Source organism: Cavia porcellus, unplaced genomic scaffold (genome assembly GCF_034190915.1).
Source record: "Cavia porcellus strain 051 isolate PalLab524CR breed Dunkin Hartley unplaced genomic scaffold, mCavPor4.1 scaffold_19, whole genome shotgun sequence".
In the NCBI taxonomy this organism is placed as follows: Eukaryota; Metazoa; Chordata; class Mammalia; order Rodentia; family Caviidae; genus Cavia; species Cavia porcellus.
In genome coordinates, this window is record NW_026947502.1 from 13,948,473 (window position 1) to 13,970,104 (window position 21,632).

The following is a 21,632-nucleotide window of genomic DNA, read 5'->3' on the forward strand; positions in this document are numbered from 1 at the left end:
TGCATTAATTCTCGGTCTAGCTGCAAATCTCAGCTTTGCATCTTTTCCTCGGGGGATGTGTATCTGACTCTTCAGTGTTCCTTTGTCATATGCTTATCTGAAACCCTGTCATTGTCTTTCTGGAAACTTACCAGGTTTGGAACAATAAACTTATGAATATCCACATTCCCTGTTGGACTATAAGATCAATGAAAACAAGGACTCTGTCTGGTTTTACACCACACTGTTTTAGAGCATTTCTAGAGCTGGCTTTGAACACTTAGAACAGGCAATCTGCAAACACTCATGAGATAAACATATGACAGAACAAAAGAAAGTGGCAAAATCAGAACAAAAATCTGGATCTTCTCATTCCTACACTTATACCTAGAAACAATTTCTTTCATCACGATAAAAGTTAGCACATACATATAACATAAATCAAAGTGTGCTCTACTAGTCAGCTCTTTGGATTTGCAAGAGAAACAACACTCCCACTATCTGTTTTTTTTTTATTTTGAGATTATTTTAAGTGAGCATTTAATTGGAGCAGGCACAATCAGTTCTGCATTATTTACACTGACCCATATAAAACTCCATAAATAAAAGAACTTATAATATATCTCCATTTTATAGATAAGAAAATGAAGAATATTAACATATATTTTTCTTTAACAGAAACCCCAACTATTGTGCTCCATGCAAGAAAAATTCAAGTGTGGGGGACTCTCAGTCAACAGCTTTTATTTACATTCTGTGTCATCCAGAGCACAAAAATCAATGAGGACCCACTGACCCTTAGCAATATGTCAATCAACTATTAGAGAACACCTATTGCAAGTAGATACTGAATGGAGATGCTTCAACACAGTATACAAAATAGTAAGATTGAGAAGGGGCATTTCTTCACAAAGGGAGGGGCTTTTGTGATTTGTCTACCTTAGTACGGAACAAGAGAAGTGAGGGGATAGGAAGTTAATAATGAAAGGCTGGTCTAAGCACATGGAGCAAGACAGATCCAGTCAATCAAGACAAGCACTATCGGATATCAAAGTCCCCTAGTACAACTGGCTCACTTCACACTGCTGAAACTGGAGTCTGGAGGACATAGCAACTAGTCTTAGGTCTCATGGCCAGTAAAGGGCAGAACGGGGGCTAGAACACAGACCCCCCTCCTCTTAGTCCTGTTCTCTGTCCATTTTACTTCATTACCCAAAGAACACTCAGAGGAAACAGTTTGAACAGAAAGTAGGTCTTGAAAACCCTGGTGCAAATGGGAATTGCTGTGATCACAGTAACTGATTAGGAAGTGATCTGGAGCCTCAGCAAGGAGACTGGTTTCAATGGAGCTGAGAAAACACTCAGCCTGGAGCAGAGTAAGTTGAGAATGCCAAGCAGAAGAGTTTGGGCTACACGTTACATACAGTAAGCAAACAGGGAAGGTTTCTCTGCAGGATAAGAAAGTAACTTCTCAGTAACTTAACATGGCAATGAACTAGAGTACGAAAAATACCAAAAGAATGGGAGATTCATTAAGTTCTAATTCATTTCTGCCTTAAAACTGAAGACTCTGTTCATACTCCGGTGGAAGGTTTCATTTTGTGCAGGAAGTTTCTAAGAACTAAAAACAGCACTTTCTGGCCTGAAACCTTTTGAACCTGGACTTGTAGCTGATTGCAACCTGAACATCTGAGAGGAAGTTGGTGTGCTGTGGCCTGCAGAAGTGTCAGGAGTTTGAGATGGGAAGTAAGGGAGGGGAATGTAACATTCTGGAGAGCTTTTCACTTTAGGGCTGCCTCACTAGAATAGGTATTGTTTGAGGCCACTCTGAGCAAACACTTCCTGAAACCTTCCTAAGGTTCTAATGTCATTGTCCTCCAGGGTTCAGGGACTGGAAGCTTGGTGCCAGGAGAGGGAAAGAGGGAAGCCTAGTGGAAAGTAATTAGGCCACTGAAGGCACAGCCTTTGGAAGGGATTAGTGTGGCTCTGAAGGACCCCAATTTGATTAGTTCCCATGAGAGTAGATTGTTACAAAAAGAGTAAGCATGACCCCGAATCCCTCTGGCTATCTTATCATGGGATCCCTCTTGCCCAGCCTCCTGCCATCTTACCATGTGCCATAGTGTGAGGCAGCCCGAGGAGCCCTCACCAGAAGCCGAACAGATGAGAGCCACAAAAGCGTTAGTTGAATAAACCTCTTTTCTTTATAAGGACTAAGCCTCAGGTATTTTGCCTTAGTAACAGAAAACAGAGTAGCATATAAAGAAAGTGTTATGTTCACATTTATAAAAATCTTGTTCATGCTGCTGTACTCATACTGTTTTCTTTTTTCTTTGTAATTGCCTCTTGCCAACTTTTGGGGGAGCAAGTAGAATGCAGCTCTCCAGGCACAACTGCGTGGCTCAAACACCATCCTACAGCCCATTTTTCCCTCATATTGTCCCTAGAGAGAGGCTTCTCTGAGAGTCACTAGAATCAGGCCAAAACCTGCACTTGGATTTGGCTAATTCTTATCAGGAAAACCAAATCTAAGAACTATGAAGACATCTCCTAAAAATCTTTTTACAGATCCAAAGACACTCGGGGCTTAGCAAGAGCGATCATGACTTTAAAAGATCCAATTTCACTTAAAGATTTACTGACTTCAAGGAAGCAACCATGAGAATAACAGCATGAGGGAGACCCCCGATGGCAGTGCAGGTTCCTACCAGACTGAGGGATGGAACACATGATCCCAGGGCTTTCGAGAGAAGCTTGTGATTAGGAAGGGTTTTAGTTCCTTCATTTGGAATCATTATTTAAAATGTAAGGTCAGTCTTGCTCTGCATCTACAGAAGGATAATTGAACACTTAAGACCTGCAAAGTGCTACCAAGCTTTCTTTTATACTAAGTGAATTGAATTCCTTCCTCTGATCTGGTGGCTGAGAATTCTTTATGTGAGCAGCACTTAGGATCCTCACACAAGTGGAGCCAGCTTTCAGGGAGTCTGCTTAGTCAGAATCTTTCCTCCCTCCCCCAAAAAGTCTGTGTGTATTTGCATAGAGGAGATGAGCCCAGCCAGGCGCCCTGCTGCTCACTCTGGCTCTTACTCTCCAGAGCATGTTCTTAGTTATCCTCTCCCTCTCTCCTCCCCTTCCTTCTCTCAGTGCTTTAATAATTACAAACCAATGACTATATAAACCTTTAGAGCTTTCCACAGCCGCACACCCAAACACTCCCGCACATTCTGAAAGCAGTCACAGTGCCTTAATTTCTGGTTCGTTTTCAGTTCCATATTTTTTTAAGGAAAAATTCCAAGTGGGATTCCACTAAGAATCAAGAGCATTAGCTCACCTAATCCAGAAGAGTAAACATCACATCTTGAAACACTATGGATATTTAAGAGAAACAGTGTAAATTTCTGTGGGTGGACCAAGGAGGGATACAGTACATATTCTGTGATCTGAGTAGTTGTTTGTATTCAAGAACAAAGAGATTTTACTTCACTAGAAAGTGGTGACAAAAAGAGGTAAACTGAGCAACTTCAGGAGACAGTAGCCCCAGCCATGGAAAAGGGGTCCTTCGCAAATACCTTCAATATTAATTATTATAAGGCGCATGTGCAGTTTCAGCAATTAACATAGATGCTCCTTTTTGGGGGAAATATGATATCAGAGTGACTGTTAACAGCCAACTCCAGCAGCAAGGAGCTTTTCACGACAGTATCTTCAAATTTTTATTTTTCCATTACATTACAGAGAAAAGATACCCTGCATTCCCTAGCTCTCATCCCCCCCACCCCCACTTTTTAAGCCTCTTTTCCTGCTGCCCACAGTGTGAGGCAGGATGACCAAGAGCGGTTTCCCCTTCTCTAAATCTCCTACACATGTACCCTGATGTCTACTTATCTTTCTGCTCCTTAACTACTTTCCTAGATTTGCAAATCTACCACTTTTATCTTTGATCTTAATTCCAGTATGAAACAGATTTTCCAAGATGTGATTTCTTAAATTGATGGCAATTTTTTTAATGGTTAAAAAAAAACTCAAAATAATGATGGGTCCCTAGCTATTTTCTTTTGAGAACTTAAGTAATTTAATGGGGATGGAGGGTTTTTTTTTTAAGACTTTTATGGCCAGGTGGCTCTAGGGGATATTTTGTTGAACACTGATTAAAAATAATTTCTTCTAAATGAGACCTGACCACAAAATGGAACCATGAATGGGTAGGGACATTGTCACCAAAGCGGAAACCATGGCTGATTGCCTCTTGTACCTCCCACCACACAAGCGTTCTCTTCTTTTTCTTCTCCTTTTCTTGTTCTTAATAGCAGAGTAAATAAGCAGCCAGCGAGGCCTAAATGTTTTCGGCCAAAAACAGAGTCCAAACTCCTCAGAGAAAACATTTGGCCTCTGTGGTTTTGTAATATGTTCCAGAACACCGAGTTCAGTGAGGAACATTGTGAAAAACTCCCATCCATTGGAATGATGGTGGGGAATGTTACAGTATCAGAAATTTCAATTGGTCCTTTTCCTGCAAGCCCATAATGAGGCTTGTAAAAAAAAAAAAATAGTGCTATGTGGAAGTTCTCATGGGAAAAATGAATGGCAAGAAATCCTAGCCTTAAAAGAAACAGCTAATCTGCTAGTTTGATTGTTCTTCAAAACTTACACTGAACCAATGAGCCTAATTAAAAACACTTGGCCTACTTCTATAAAGCATCATAGCTTTCTCTATGCTTCGTTTGTGTACACCACAAAACTCCAGATAGACTATTATTTTTTCAAGTGCTCACTAACAAAGTGCTGACTTTGTTGGGATGGCTGAGCTAATTTCTTGAACTCAGTGTGAAACCTTAGCTAAACAAAATTGTGGTAATTTTCCTTAATTTGTAAAAGTGATTGGAGTGCAAACAAAATTTTCCTCTTGGGTCAATCCTATAATTTTCAATTAACTAAAACTAATCGTCAGGCAGGCACCAAACCTGCATTTTGTTTAAAGGGCTGGGAGGCATTTCCAAGGGTCAGGATGCAATCATTGTTTTTATAATTTTGAGAAAGACAAAGAGAGAGAGACAGAGACAGACAGCAACTAACAACGATGTTCAGTTTTGTTCCTAGCATTAAAATACAAGGGAAAGATGCTTTCAGGTAGAATGTCACAGCAAAATAACATTTGTCCATTTAATTGTTCGGTTATAATTAGAATGTGTGAACAGAGTAATCCTTTCACTGCTCTTGATTTCTTTCTGTGAAATCAACTTCCCCTCTGTCCTTATCTGGCTTTATCATCTTTTACCAGGTAGAGGAGTTCTGGAACCAGTTAACAGTGACAGCTAGCCAGAGATGACAAAGATTCAGCACTCGACATGTGATCCTCCGACCAGCACCATAAGCCTTGCCTTTGCCTTTCAGTATTTAAGGATAAAGAATCTCAGGTTCTACCTAAAAATACTACAAAAGAATCTAACTTGGAAAAAATAATCCTGAGTGTTTGGTCTGCAGACTACAATCTGGGGGCACTCAGACTATGCACTGGGCATGTTCCCACATCCTGCCTTTCCAGATCCTGCCTGGATGGTAGGGAACTCACAGTCACCCTGTAACCCTAGCTTCCTACCACAAGGCGGGTCCATGTGCCAAGGCCATTTTCAGAGAACGAAATGCAATTTACTGAGAAAGAAAGCACCAACCCAGAATCAAATATAAAATCACCACTGTGTTTAATACAAATGCCATGTGCAGGCCAGAATTAGTGTACTAAAGTGGACTGTCCATTAAAGTACACCTCTATGCTGTAAAGCAAACAAACTTCAAAAAGCTGGCTTAATATACAGAGAGACACATGACTGTCTAGTACCTCCTTCTTCTTCTCTTACTTTTTCTGCTACTTTTTTAGGTGTCCAACCAATTATTTCAACAGAGCCTGCCATTCAATATGGAAGACTAGATGAATTAATAATAATAAACCAACTCAGTGGGTCAAAGGGAAATAAAGTACATCTTAACAGAAATGAATGTCTCAAAAAGTATACACACATACAAGGTAAACTAAGGCCCTGAAGGGCCCAGGCAGCAGTGTATTCACTGCCTGCAGTGGTGCTTACCTGTATAAATGAATCTGCCTGGGGTTCCTTTGCAGAACTGCTTAGATTTGTAGGACAAAGTAACTTCCACAACACCAGGGATGTGCCGAGGAGGCGTCTGCACACGGATGGCGTGAGGAGTAATCAACTGGAGGAGACATTGTCGAGGAAAAATGGTCATTGCAATATGTAAAAGACTTACTTCACAACTTGCCTATCAGCTCACCATAAACAAAGCTTTAACGTACATCATTAACCTGTGCCTGTTTGAACACAATCTTGGTAGAACCTGTATAAAAGATACTGGCAACAATATTTACAAGCACTCTAAATGCAATCATAACAACATTATCTGAGCTCTCCTACAGACTAGGCCACTGTGCTTCCTGGTTTGCAAAGGGAACCTGGACTAATCAAATGACTATCTACTACAGGATATCCTTTGGAAAATCTCTGTTTGAAGCAGACACCCAAATCAGAGCTGAACTCTACCATGCCTCTCCTGCAGCTGATGGGCCTGGCGTTTGAACTGAGCCCCGAAACATGTGGGAAACACAGAGGCAGAAAAACAGTAGGTCCAGGCACTCTGATTAGCAGCAGAGCACATGGATGAAATGCCCCCAACGACCATTTGGTACATTAACTACCAGAGGCTCAAAGAACTTTAAAGGGGAAAACAAAGACTGTGCCTCCCTGGAATAGCTTATAGATCTGGCATCACTAAGGACTCTCCATAAAAGGGAGGCGGAAGGCTGGGAGGGGGCTGCAGAGTGGTCACTGGCCCATTACGCACAGCCACATGCATGATGGGAAAATTTGTTTCTGAACTCTGTTGGCAATCAGATGACACTGTGAGACAGAATTTATTTTTTATTACTGTTATCTCTGTTTACATAACTAAAATGTTATTAATGGCCATAAAACGGGCATTATCTGGTTCTTTGAAAAATCCAGCCCTGGTATTTGACTGGTTGACCTCTGAGAGGCTGGATTCTCCATGTTCCTTCTCTATGATGTCAGACATTGCCCGCTTTGGTTCCTTTCAAATGCACTTAGCTCATCATTTGTGTTACTAAGACCTACACGCTGGATCCTGTATACAGTCTGTAATGAGTTTACACGAATTTATGCTTCTACTGCTCTCATGGGGATAACTGAGAAAAGACTTTCATTTTAATGTGCAGAACAGGCTCACTGCAAGTGTTTTACCCAAAGAATCACAGGTGACACTTTGAAAAGACTGATGTAGTCCCCACAGCCACCTGACCTGCCCTCAAGCCAGGTCCTGGGTAAAAGAATGTGATAAAGTTGCTGTAATTTAAGTCCACACGTAATTTTTTCGAATGCTCCTACTTGAAACAAACCAAAGGCATCTGGATAAAAATCACCTTAATTTAGAAACCAGAAATATCTTCATCTGTTTCACAGAACATAAAAGGCTGAGCTTATTTAATGAAGATGCTTTGGGAAGACCACGATTAGGTGGAACCCCCTGAGACCCAGTCAGTTTCCAGGGCTGACTGAATGCCTTGGATAGCTAAGGGTTTACTCATAAAAGCTCACATAATGTTGTCTTTAAACTTGGTTTTTCTCCATGTAAGTACTGTATGCTTTGTAAAATATGCAAAATATATATAATTTAACTTAACCTCAGTAAATCAGGATCATCATTTGGAATACCCTGTATTATGTCTTGCTGTAACACAGAAAAGCTCTAAGTGATGACTGAGGTATCAAGGGTTGTTTTCATGCTCTAAATGCCTCAAATAGCTGTAATTTGAAAATTATTTTTATCTTATTCTGCTCCTTTGTCTTTCTCCTCTTGGTGTTTTTTGTACCTTCTAATCTGTGTTTGTAATCACAGAAATCAGGAAATTAAATTTAATATTGTGTAGAGAATAGGAGAGCAAAGAGGTTCTGAACTGCAATTAAAGATGATCTTCAAAATTAAGTGCATGTTAATCTCAACTCTTCAGATGGTGTTAGCTCAAGGCTGGTAACTAACTCTTCTTCAGGACCTTTGCAGTACCTACCAATGCTGCAGATTTTAAGTTTTACATAAAACACGAATTGGATCAGAACAGCACATTATCTGTCGTTTCCCCTTTGACCCCGAGGATTGAACACAGGGGCACTTCAGCACTGAACTATACCTCCATTCTTTTTCATTAATTTTTTTGAGATATGGTCTTGTCAAGTACCCAGGGCTAATCTTACAGGGCTAACCTCCTTCCACAGCTGGGATTACAGATGTGTACTATGCCATCCAGCTCAATGGTGTTTATAATCCTTTTTTTCAAATGTGGAAGCAGACTTTGAAAATGGTTAAGTTGCTTATATAATACTTCCCTTATCATCTGTAAAATAACCCTATAAATGGAGAGAGGGCTGGGGTGTGACTCTGTGGTGCAGCATATGTTTAGTATGCACAAAGCACTTGGTTTAAAAAGAAGAAGGAAGATGAGGAGGGGATGGGGGGGAGAAAGAGAAAGTAGAAAAAAAAGAGACAAATCCTCCTTCTCTTATTCATGGAGAAAAAGTGTTTATGGGGAAACATTTTAAAGCTAGTAGAAATAAACTAAAATTTTTCAAATCCAAAGACTATGTATTTTTTTCCATTCCCTTGTCATCTCCATCTTTTATTTACTGCCTGGTCCTTTGCTGTGTTTTTGAAGGTGAAAACTGCCATGTTGTTATATATCAAATAAGTGCCATGGTTTTATTTTCAAGAATTACTTAAGATGTAGAGTAACATCCATTCCCAATGATAATTAACAGAACTTTCAGTCATTCACAAACATTGCCCTTACCCTCCCTTTTCTTTTGAGGGAACAAATTTTAAAAGATGGGAAGGTATTAGTAAGTAAACAGATGAAAAACTTTTAAATCAAAAAACTTACTGCTTATGAGCTGCAACACTAAAGGACAAAATTTATGGGCTTTATAAATTGATGAGATATGACCACAATGAAAGTACTAATGAGAGAGAAATTCTAGCATAATGCACAGTGCTCAGGAAATACATGCAAGTTTTCATTTACAATTTCATTTTCAATTTTAATCAATTGCCCTAACTAAAGCAGATATTCCTTCTTGAAACGCCTCCCTTCGCAAATGAAGTCAGAATCTGAGTCATCGCAAGAGAATGAATTGGTTAATATTTCCCCCCACACTGGATGTCATTCTGGGAACAGTCTGTAGCATTGACATACGATATTGACGACTTACAGAGGGAAAAACGTTCCCACTGACTTCTGTCATTGGAATGCATAGGCTTATTTACTAGTAACTCAGAGAATCATATAGTTACTGCTGGAAGCGATGTGAGTGATCACGTACAACTAAGTCCTTCATTTTAACGGCTAAGAACAGGGAAGTCCAGAAAAGTCTAGTGGCTTGAAAAAGTGTCCCAGCATTTTAGGAGAATGACGAGGAGTTAGATCTGAGAATCTGGAACCCAAGTCCTTCAGGTCAGAGCCCAGGACCAGTGTCATAGGCTGTCGCAGGCCAGTTGAGCTACAGCAGTCACGAAGCAACAGCAGGAGGCTCAGGCTCTGGGAAACGTAACTTTTCTCAACCTTCCTCGCCGCCCTCTGGCTTTCTCAGTGTCAGCATAGCTGCACAGCACCTGAGCAAGTGCGCGATCTTTAACCAAGTAACATTTTAAAAGACTTTATTTTTTTTAAAAAGTCTTTACATTGCTACCATAATTAAAACACTAGTATCTCCAAGTAAGAAACAATTGTACACAATAATTTTTCTTTTCAGCACTGGGGATTACGCTCAGTAATAAGTTATGGCCCCAGCCCTTTCTTTTGAGTCGAGGTTTCACTAAGTCACTAAGGGTAGGTTTGAAATTGCAATTCTCTTGCCTCGGCCGCCCTGAGTGCTGGGATTACAAGTATATTCCTCTACAACTGTCTTGTACACAGTGATTTTAAAATTAACCTGATATTTAGTTCTAGTTGAAAACCTCAGGACCTGGAGCAGCTTGTTGAGAAAGGAGGCTGGTGGGTACTATGAACACCTGCTGGCACCTACTGAGAATTTTCACTTAACGTAAATCAGAGGACTAAAAGAGAAACAAAAAGAGTACAACTTTTCTACAACTTTTCTACATGATTCAATTCTACTTAACACCTACAAGAAATCCAAAATTGTCCCCTGTGCTATAGAGGGGCACAGGTTTTACAATTTGGGAAATACTGATGGGGTGATCAGAGGATAGATTCACTCTTGACTTAACTTCTTAAACAGAAAATAGCCAAACAAATCCTCCAGAAATAAATATTTAAAAACTGCCCAACACTACTTTCTCTCTCCTTGGAAGGCTTCATTTGCTTAACTTTTGTGATACTAACTGTAAAACATACAAAGAAGTATCTTTTACAACTCACCTTAGTGGGATTCAGATTAGCGATAAATTGATAGCACAGTTAACTAATACTATTTGAAACACTTGAAAACCTTTTTTTCTGGCCTGTAAATAAGATTTTTCCCAAGCTCTTCTCTTACCGGGTTTATAATTATTTTGATTTTCTCCATTTACTCCATTTTTCTGCTAGCTTGCTACAGTAATTAAAGTTTTTTCCTTTTATCCCTTTGTATGTATACTTCCTCAGTGTAATGCCTCAGCTGTACTGACTTCCAAATTTACGGCTGTTGATGTGATCCCTTTTTCCAAGCACCAAGTTTTATTTCAGAGCACCCAGAATCTCCCCAAATATCTTCCTGCCACCTCAATCTTAACATGCCCAGAGGCCTCAGTTACACTTTATTACCGTTACTACCTTTATATTTCTTACTGTTCTGTTCCCTCTCTCCATTAAGGAAATACTCTTTTAAAACACTCAAAATAGAACACTTGGAGTTATGTCTATTATGTTCCTACCTAGACGCCCTGGTCATTCTTTGCATCTTTGCTTTCTCCTGTGCAGGCCACCACCCTTTGTGAGCTTATCAAAATACCATAATGGCTTTTAAATTGTCTTTCCTTATGTCTACTTTCTCTGCCAAACATTATCTTCTTTAAATGCAATCTCATCATCTATGCCATGACTCAAACCCTCTATTGCCTAGCAGATACAATCCAAACTCATGGGCCTGCCCAATATTCTGGGTGCTCCAAAGGCCAACAGCCAATCTCCATTTCTAGTCCACGCCCTTTTACATCGAGGAGTGCATAAACATACCCTACCATTGCTTATCATCGTTTGCTTTGTTTCTATCATTCTTTGACTAAACATTCCCCTACTGAACTTGTTCTCTAAAACCCTGATCACACGTTCTAATCCCAGTAAGTTTTACAAAATCCTATAAGTCTGAATTGCTTGTATCTTTGTAGGAATACATACAATTGTGGCATTAATATTATAACTTTAATGGTCCATTCTGCTTGGTGCCATAAAGAGGTTTCTACCTGTCTTCCATTAGATAGTCCCTGAGATCAGGGTCAATCAAACTCATATTTGTATCCAAACAAGTGGTAAAATTAATATCTTACCCATATTTTTAAAGTACCTCTTGAATAAATATGTCTTTGCAAATTAGGTCACAATTCTATTGATAGGCATAGTAGTATTTATACATAAGTCTACTTCATCTTAATATTTAAGTCTCATTTCCTAAACTGTTCTTAATTAGCAATTGGTTCACTTGTTGGGTCTCAGGATGAATCTGGGACTATTGCTTTTATGTCATCCAAATGGTAAGAAAGAAGGACATGTCTCAAGGTCTAGGATTCTAGTGAAAAGTGATTTTAAAAAAAAGAATTAAGTTAGTAATACCAAAAATGTAGACCACAAAAGAGCTACACTGAATGTTTAATGTATTTATTCCTAAACTGGCAAGTTTAGATGTGATTTTTTATATCTTCCTTACATGAATGTATCCATGCATGTACATGTATAAATTCCTTATATTTATAAAGGAAATAATCCTATAAATATTATAAATAAATTTATACATATGCAGAAATTACTTCTATTGCAAGAAAAAATACTAAATATTTTAAAAATACAAGTAGAATAATATCAGTTCAGAGCACTATGTATTCCATACAGTCATGGAAGAATTAGATACATAACTACAAGGAAGGAAACATGTCAAAGACATGTCGTCTGTGACAGTCCTACTGACTGAGACCCATGTCAGTGTTTCCTCTTCTCCAGACACAAAACACAGGACCAAAAGCCCATGAGATAGCTGTGATGGGTATTCACTGTGGTCTTTGGGTGCAAAGAGAAGCCACTGTGAAAATGCAAAAGGACCTGGACATGGAAGAGGTCAAATGGGAAGAACCAGAGTCAGGAGAGAGGATGCTTGCAGATGGTGCAGCTGTGCACCAGGCAGCAGAACTCCAAGGTGGCTATCTGCAAAGGGTGGAAAACTCAAATGGCCCTTGTGGTAGGCAAGCGAGAGTATCTAGTATTTAAAAATATGAATGAACATGTTGTAGAATTATCAAGGGGAAAGGGCAAGACTTGGAATTGCTTTCTTCTCTGACAGGTAATTGCAGTTGTTATCTATATCACTCTGGTCTCTCAAAACTGATGATGGGGAGGACCTCAGTGATGACTTTGGCAACAATGACCTTTCACTGTGCGCTTATGATTTGTTAAGCACTACATTAAACTGTGTCAGTGACTCATATTCTGTCGTGTTAGGGGCAGGTATGGCTATGACCTGGCCCAATGAGTTTCAGGAAAGTTAGGAAACATAATCAAGGAACTAATTAGAAGCGGCAAGTTGGCTGCCTAATGACCAGTATTATAGAACCACTACTGTCTCTCCTTACACTGCTCACTGTTTGTTCATAACCCTTGACACATGGACTTCACACCCTCCCTCTGCTTTTAGCAAAATTATACCCTCCGTGTCTCCTGACTCCCAATGTCTTGAGAAAATTCTAAGAACCCACAAAAGCTTTTCTCTTTGGTAAAGGTAAGACAAGAATGATTCCCCAGCAAAACAAGAAAACAATTCCAGAATAAGCTTTTATGCATTTTTACTAACTAATGGGACTATACTAAATAAATGCAGTTGAAAGTTACAAGCCACAAAGCCAAAAAATAACTGGAATTATTAGAAAACACCCCAGTGATTTTGTTTCACTACTAGTCTTAGGACTTACTATCTTAACCTTAATCATCTTTAATACTAAAAAGTTAAAAGAAAAAAAAAGTTCCAAACAAGCAAAGATTCAAAAACAATTGATAAAAAGAAGCAAAAGTTTGTTCTCTGAAAAAATCATTAACACTATGGCTAAAGAAGATCCAAAGTGAGCACTAATACAGTGATGCACAGGGCCTCGGTTCTGTGTCATGCCAGCCCATTGGGCCATCGCCATTCTGCGTGCCTCAGTTTACTAATCAAATCATATACTGTACCAGCTCCAATCTTCTCTGTAGAGCAACTGATAATGATATTAAATATGTTTTGTGTTTGTGTAGTGCTTCTCTAGGGACCCTGAAGTGCTTTCCAGATTAATTTTTTAATTTATGTATTAATAATTCTCACAGCATTCTCCCTCTTCCTCAATTATGGAGATAATATCCATCTCTTTTGAGATAGGCAGGGGGTACTGAGTGATGGACATAGAGCAGACACTTAAATAAGAAAACTGTAACATAAAAGCATAATTAAAGCTTTGAAACCAAATCGATCCAAGGATTTTAAAGAGGTATCACTGTATTAGTGACCAAATAAGCAAGACAATTTCCCCTTCCCTCTGAAACATTCATCTTTTTTTGTAATTAGACACATTTTAAAAATATTATTTTCAGGAGCTGCTACAGTCAGCTGCAATATAAAAAAAGTGTATTCTTGGAGCCTGTACCCATTGAACCTCTATACTCTATTCCCCTGAAGAGGATATTAAAAAAAATCAGACTGTACCTCCTGAGTTCCTCAGTGTATTTTGGTTTGTTCCCTAATCAGAGTTCTCTGAGTTTCATAACACAGATTCTTTCATTCCCAAGAATTGCCTGTCTCAAATGCAGTATATGATTTCTCAGGGAACGTGAGAGAAAGCCAGTGGAGGCATTTACTGTTTCATAAACATTCTGGTTTCCTTTTGTCCTTGCAAGAAAATAGCTTTAAACCAATGTTTAGCAAAATATGTTGGGCCACATGAATTCCCAAAGATAAACTTTTTACATGATTGTCAGAGGAGACTTTGGAAACTCATCTCGTGAAGTGAATTGAACAGGGGATTTAAGCTCTAGCTTTTGAATAGTCAGCAGTGTCTCTGAACACTGAATGAAATTTTCTTCTGTATAGACACAGACACAGAAACACAGAGACGTATGGGTATGTTTCCCAATTGCTGTGCATGTCCCACAGATAGAACATAAGTCCCGCAGGACATATGCTTGGGCTTTCTAGTTTTCCTTGTGTCCCTAGTGTTTCCCAGGGCCTCAGAACTAATGAGCCCTCAATCAGTACTTGTTGAACACTGAGTGAATACATACTGTGCCTCCATTAGCCAGGGCAAATAAAGATTCAATAAATTCCCTTTTGAATCTATATAAAAGCAATTATTAGGAGTAAACATGTAACTCAGAAGTAGAGTTCGTACCTACCATGCTTAAGAACTTGAGTTTGATCCCCAGCACCACAAAATTAAATAAACCATTCTACTCAAAATTTGTTGTGAGATATATATATACATATGTTACATGTATGATATATATGTAATACATGATATATATGTAATATATATATATATATAATATATGATGTGTGTGTGTGTTTTACTTGGCTGTCACAAATTTCCTGGCATCCTTCTTAAAATATTCAAAATAAATATATTGCTCAGGTCTTTTGACCAAGAAGCCGTCCAAGATCCTCAGTCAATGCAGTTAATTATACAAAAGAAAATAGCAGTGAGGATATTTTTTCAAAATAACAGAATAGGGAGAGAAAGACTAAAGTAAATATGATTCAGCTACCTTTGGTTATTGTGGGTTTATTTATTCTGTAGTTTGTTTTTAAAATAAACTTTCTCCAGCATTTTTCCCAGAATATAGATCTTATGCCAGTTGGGCCCCAGTAAAGACTAGGATCTCATCCTAGTCATCTGGGACCTGAAGAAGCGCTGGTGAGTCCCCGAGACCTGAGAGAAGAGAATCAGACACCCACACTCCCAGCCCCTGTGGTCTGCAGCTGTACAATGAGCTCTTTCTCAAGGCTTGTCCTTCCACATTCAATCAAGAAGGATTATTATTCCCTACCGATAACAGGCCCTGTGTTCCTGCCTGTTTGTTTGGAAATTGTATATATATATCCAGATGCATTTATGGAAGGATATTAATACTTGTTATCACAGCTAGTGGTTTATAGGGAATCTCTGCCTGTGGAATTGGGAAGGAAAATTACAAAGGTCAAAGACTGATAAGTGGGATAAACGGAATGAATTTGCATTTAACTAAAAGAACTGTATGGTCCTTCCAAGGGCTTTAAAAAAATAAAAAACCTATCAAAGCAGTAAGATACAGAAACTTACTCTGCTATCTGCATAATGTTCAATGATGTCTCATGTACTGTCTCCTCAGTAATTGCTCATTTAACGTGTCCTTTCAGGTAGTGAGAAATATTAATAAAGAAACAACAGAAAATTGAAGTCGAACCTTTCAATAGTGTGGTCCTCCAACTGCTTTGAAGTATTTCAAGAATGTATTATGCACTTTCTATTGTTTCAAACACAATTTATTGAATATGATTTCCAGGTCTTTCTTGATGACCCAGAGCTACCATCATTATGAAGAGCCATTAATATGCTGCACAGTAATACAGTTTCGTGTCTGCTTGTGAGGTATTGTACTTGTGCCCCTAGACATGAGGCCATCAGCTGTCACTTCTACTGTCTGCTGCCTGCTGCTAGCCTATTTCTAACAACCTGTCTCCACATATGACCTGCCTCTAGTTTGCTCCACCTGATGTTCTGTGACCTGGGAAAATAGATAACATCATTTATGAAAAATTACTGTTGTGTAGTCTTGTGAAGTCTTGTAAAGTCCTTTATTCTTCTTATTTTGTTGTAAGATTTAGTTTCATGCTGAATTGTTCAGTGCTGTGATTACTATAGCATTCTAAATAAATGAGTTTTAGATGGTTAGGAGATGGCTATAGACAGACTTGGGTTCAAAGCCCATCACTGGAGACAGCCAGCCATGCTACCTATGAAAGTCATTTGATCTCTCTGATCTTCAGTTCCATCATGGGGCAATGGGGTTGGGAATGGCAGGAAACTAGCTATTTACTAGTGTCATTATAAGGATGAGCTGACATAATACCTACAGTGAGTGCTAAGGCTTGTGTCTAGATGTCCCCCCAAGCCTCATGCACTATACCTGGAACTTTTTTGAGGTGGCTGGATCTAGGGTGTGTGAATATGGATTAAGGGTGTGTGGTAACTAAATTGGTCCACTGGGTTAGCATAGTCTGGGTGTAGATAATGGGAAGGCCCATCCTGGGTGTGGGTAGCACCAACCAATAAGATTTGTAGCCTGAATGAAATAAAAGTGAAAAGAAAACTCCACACTGCTTCTTCTCTGTCTCCTTCCTACCATGTTAGGGACTGTTTCTCCTCTGCAATGCCCCTCTGCCCTGCCTTGAAGTCAGCCAACTATGGACTGAAACCTCTATAAACTACGAGCTAAAAATAAACTTCTGCCCCTTTAACTTGTGGGTGTCTGGTCTTCTGTCTCAATGATAAGACAAGTAACTAAGACAATGAGTTTAAGGAGCATCCTCACTATATCAACTATACAAAATGTGCTAATTTTATCATGACTTAATCCTTATCATTTCTGAAAGATTTATGCTAAGATATTTGAGTGTATTTACATGATAAATATATCTAAGTATAAACTACCCATGCATACATACATAATTAAAAACCAAGCTACGTCTATTCAAGTAATACTTTTTGAAGCATTATCAAATATGTTAGTTGCGGTCAGCACTGAACATCACCAAAGGAATATGAGACTCTGTAGACATCCATTTGTCTTCATGAAAGTTACAGGATTGCAGCCAGGTGTGAATTCTGTCTTTGATTCATATTAAAATTAGAAATGCATCACACTTCTGTGGCTGCTATTTTCAAGTTATGGGCACAAACGTGTACCTCCTGAGCATGCTATAAATAGCTAGCTAAAGATGTCACCTTCAAGTCTTCCTGAGTATCCCACAATTACCAACATAAGGGTAGATCTGAATGCTTTGGCCATTAAAAATAAAGACATAGATGAGAGCATTTCTAGGAATACAGTGAGCACAACTGTAACTGTGTAACTTCATTAAAGTGGCCATTAGACCATTTTTACCCAGTTTTTTAAAAACATATTAACTCATTTAGAAAAGATTCTCCATAAACTACTAAGGCTTGAAAGTTGCTCTTTTCAAAGCCTATTCAGAGTTTAATGCAACAAATTCAGATAAAGTTTTTAATTTTGTATGAAGCCTCTTCCATATAGTAGGTGGCCAATAAGTACACATTAACTAAAGACTTTGAAGTACCTATTTAGGAAAAATTAGATATGAATTATTTCCGATCAAGTCACTTAACTCTGAGTTTAACTTGCACATGTAAGCCTCAGTATATGTAATGAATGAACATAAAGATTTTCATGTATCTTATTTTTATTATGAAGTTTGGAACAGGTGATATTTGAGATAATGTCTTTCCCCTTCTTAATTTTCTTTTTGACACTAGAGGAATTGTATAACGTATAACGTTGTATACAGGTAGGACACAAGAATGCTGGAATGACCACATTTAGAATTTGGATGCGTTTGGTAAACTTATAAAAGGATGTTAAAAGATTATGGAAACTTATGAGAAAAGCTGATACCAGTGAATTGGGGAGAACACTGGGCATCAGAAGAGCTGAGTTCCGACCCCAACACTCAGCAGCGTGTGCTCCTAGAGTAAGTCAGGGTACCACCCAGGAGCATTTTCTTTCTCATGACATAAAAAAGCTGCACTCGGTGGCTGAAGAAGATGACTCAGTGGCCCTAACGACTCAGGGTTGTATGACCTGGGCAGTCACAGTTGGGCAGAGGCCTGGGAATATCCCCAGTGGGCTACGTGTGTTTGTTCTTTACTCTTCATCATCATGAATAGTCACTTTTGTGCTTACAACCATACCTGAGGATAACGTAAATGAGCATGGAAAGCCAAGATAGGTAGAAAGAAAAAGAAAATTCAAGACATTCAACCCTTGTTTTCCAGTTTGGGGACCCAAGTAGCAAAAGTATTTCCTGGCCCCTCAAACTACAATTTACCCAGCCACATTCATCCCCCGCCCCGGCTCTCTCTAGCAGTTTCTTTTGACTTCATTCCCTCTCTCTGGGAATGCAGTGGAAAAACATTCGCCCGGATGAAGAAGATAACACACAGCCCCTGTATGAGGCTAATTGGTTTATACAGCAATGAAACTGGCTTCTCCAGCCTGACCTGAGTGGTACTGCCGATCCTTATATATAGCTGTCCTACAAAATCACATGGCATCTAAAGCCAAGCGTGCACTGACTAAAACCAGATGCAAAATCTGAGATTCTGTTCAAAGCAGCATTACAGAATAACGGCTCTACACATTCCTGGCCTAATCTGAATAATATTCTGCAAATATTTCAGGCCAGTTTCTCACATCTATTCCAGCCCCAATCACTTCATGATTGAATTTCATGAGTTGGCTTTATTAATGTAAAATCAAAAATGCATTTCAGCCAGCACTAATATATCTTCCTGTAAGGTGATCCTGGAAAACAAGGGTTCTATGGTTACAAAAGTTTGGGACATACTGAATACTGACTCATAGTGAATTTGTTTGACTCAACATTTCCCAAATTTACTGGGAAAAAATCTCCCTCCCTCACTCCCAAGGGACATCTATTAATAGCTCTAAGACCTAGTATTCCACAGAAGTACCAGCAAGATGAATTAGGGCACTATCGAAATATAAGTCTCAGGTTTATATCAGATATTAGAATCTGAAGCAGAGAGGGTAAAACTGTTGATCAAAGACGTATCAATAAGGAAATCTGACTTGGTGGCTAATTAAGCCGTTTTGATAGTTCATAGAATTCTTTTGCAAATAAACACAATATTTGGATACTGTAAGTAGTCAAGAAAAAGAACAGCTGTGGAAGAAAACAGCTCCCCCCTACCATCACTGTCTCTTTCTTCTTTTGGGGAGATTCTTGGAGGAATAAGTTCTAAATAAAAGGAAACAGCACTGATTTCTAAGAAGTCTAAAGTATTCATTTTCAGATGAGGAAAATCAGGGGCCAGTGAGTGACTCCGTTGCCTGAATCTAGACCACATCTGCAATAATCCTCCAGGTCTCCCAGGAGTCACTCATCCACTGCAACCCTGTGCAATCAAAACCTTTGTTTAGCGTGTTGTCTTCCACTACCCACCAATCCCAATGTAGCACATTTTTACAGGCGGATTGAATACCTTAAGCTACATGTATTTTCTCAGATGATCCTGTGATTAAATAACAGGATCATGAGAGCATAAAATACCTATCATAGAGAGCCACCCAGACATAATTGGGACTCGATTGGTTTTTTGAACAGTCCTTTTCTGACTACTCCATTCTTTCTATCTTCTAGAACCCTGACTTGGATTTTAAACCACATATAAATTTAATAGTAGATTATATAAATATATTATGCAACTCTCTAATTTGCTTCGTGGGAGCAAGTTGTCTTTCCAAATAAAACACCAGATCCCACAAAGCCCAGCTTTAATGACCCAGGGTACCTATCCCAGTGTTAAGACAACCAGAAAGCAAGCCAACCAGCACTCACTGTTTAGAAATTAAAGGAATTCAGAGAGAGAGAGAGAGAGATTAAAATAATGATGAGCTCTACAAAACAGTAGCAGGAGCCCCTCCCTGCTTCAACTCCCACATTGGTAGAAAAGCAAAACAACCAAGTGCATTTATGGTTAAGAAAAAATTCAACCCACATAAAACATTAGCACGTATCATCCTTATTGGTTTTTCTAGACTTCTATATAAAGCACAAGGAAGATTTTTCTCTTAAGTATTTGGAGTAATGCAGGGAAATATACTAGTAATATAATTTACTTTTTAAAAAGAAGGAGAGAAGGGGCAGAAAAAGGGGCAAGAAATGGTACAACCAAAGTGGCAAATCCAATTCCAAATCCAAAGCCTCCTGAACTTTGTAGCTCACAAAGGGTAGCCCGGTGATACAAGCAAAGGATGCCACCTTCCTTTTCTCCAACCCTTAGGGGGCAATCAGTGAGCTAAAGTGAATTACTCATTTGCAAAAGATTGGGTTGATAGAGAAACAGCACAGATGAGGGTAAATTAAGCCAACCCTATTTTCTCTCGCTCTTTTTAAAATTCTTCAGCTAAAAACAGACTTCAAATAATAGCATCAGCTGCTAATCTAAAATGTGATCGGCTTGTCCTGGTCTGACAGCCGGCTCTCAGGGTGCTCTGGGCTATAATGAGGAAATGGAGATCAAAGTAGAAATTAGATGTCCTGGATTTTAGAGATGTCCAGAATGTTAAGATCACGTGGTCTAGTGGCAAACACTGTGGATAGGTAGGGGTCCAGTCCTAAAGATGAGGCCCCAAAAGATTAACTGTCTTGTCCCAGCCTGAGGCTTATATCCTTTATTTCATAAGGATAAATTCCTCCTAGAAGCCAATAGCTTCAACCAAAACTATGCACCACTAGAACACGAAGGGCCTTTCTTTTACCTCTCTGATCCTCCATGTGCCTTTCTCACTTTACTTTGGGAGGTGACAGGGCCTGCTGAGATGCCCCAGCATCGGGCATCAGTAGCAAAGGTAGGCACGACACCCTGGTCTGACAAGGCAACACTCTAGAGTAAAAACCAGCAGTTGCTAACTCATGAAAGGTTAAGAAGTTGAGACCTGGAGCCCTGGTTCAAATCATCTTCCTACCACTTGACAAGATATTAACTGAACAATTGCAAGTTCATCATCAATAGAATGAGGACAACATCACAAACAGCTGTTGAGAGACTCACATGACAGTCATGCCAGACACTCGACATACTGTCTGACAGGAACTAAGTGATCAATGAATGTTACCTTAATATTAATTCAATTATGCCTTTACCTGTAACTTTTCCAAAGCTATCATCTGTTAGATATTCACTGTATCAATTTCTGAGTCTAACACATGCCTTTAGATTGATTTCAAACTTAATTTTTTTTCTTACAAAAGTAAAATGTCTTCACTTAATTTTATGTGATTTTTTTCTTCCAGAACAGGGTCACAGATGATCTAGGAGACAGCCATAGCTGAGAGTTTTTTGGGAGGAGGAGATAAGTGGTGAAGAAGCACACATGCCCCACACCACCTCCTGGGGTACCACTGTGACATTTGGGCATGATGAAGGGGGGCTTTGGGCACAGAGGCTGATCAGATAGAGGAGGGGGAGCGGGATCACAGTATTACTCCACCATTTCTATCAGCTTTGCTATATGGAAACAGAATTTTAAAGCAATTTGAATGACTGTAAGTTAGAAGTTAATCTTCCTTCACTGAATGAAGGACAACATCTTGTCAAGA

At 39.1% G+C, this 21,632-nt stretch overlaps 1 protein-coding gene across 6 annotated transcripts in view; it reads right to left on the minus strand.

The window, feature by feature from the left end:
• The window catches only part of Ebf1 (EBF transcription factor 1), a 427,788-nt gene that overhangs the window by 75,041 nt on the left and 331,115 nt on the right, over positions 1-21,632 (minus strand). For all 6 annotated transcript variants that reach the window (XM_063230720.1, XM_003473317.4, XM_063230717.1 and 3 more), the window contains one exon: positions 6,066-6,192. In XM_063230720.1, the coding sequence (XP_063086790.1) occupies positions 6,066-6,192 (127 nt within the window). The remainder of the gene's footprint in view (positions 1-6,065; positions 6,193-21,632) is intronic.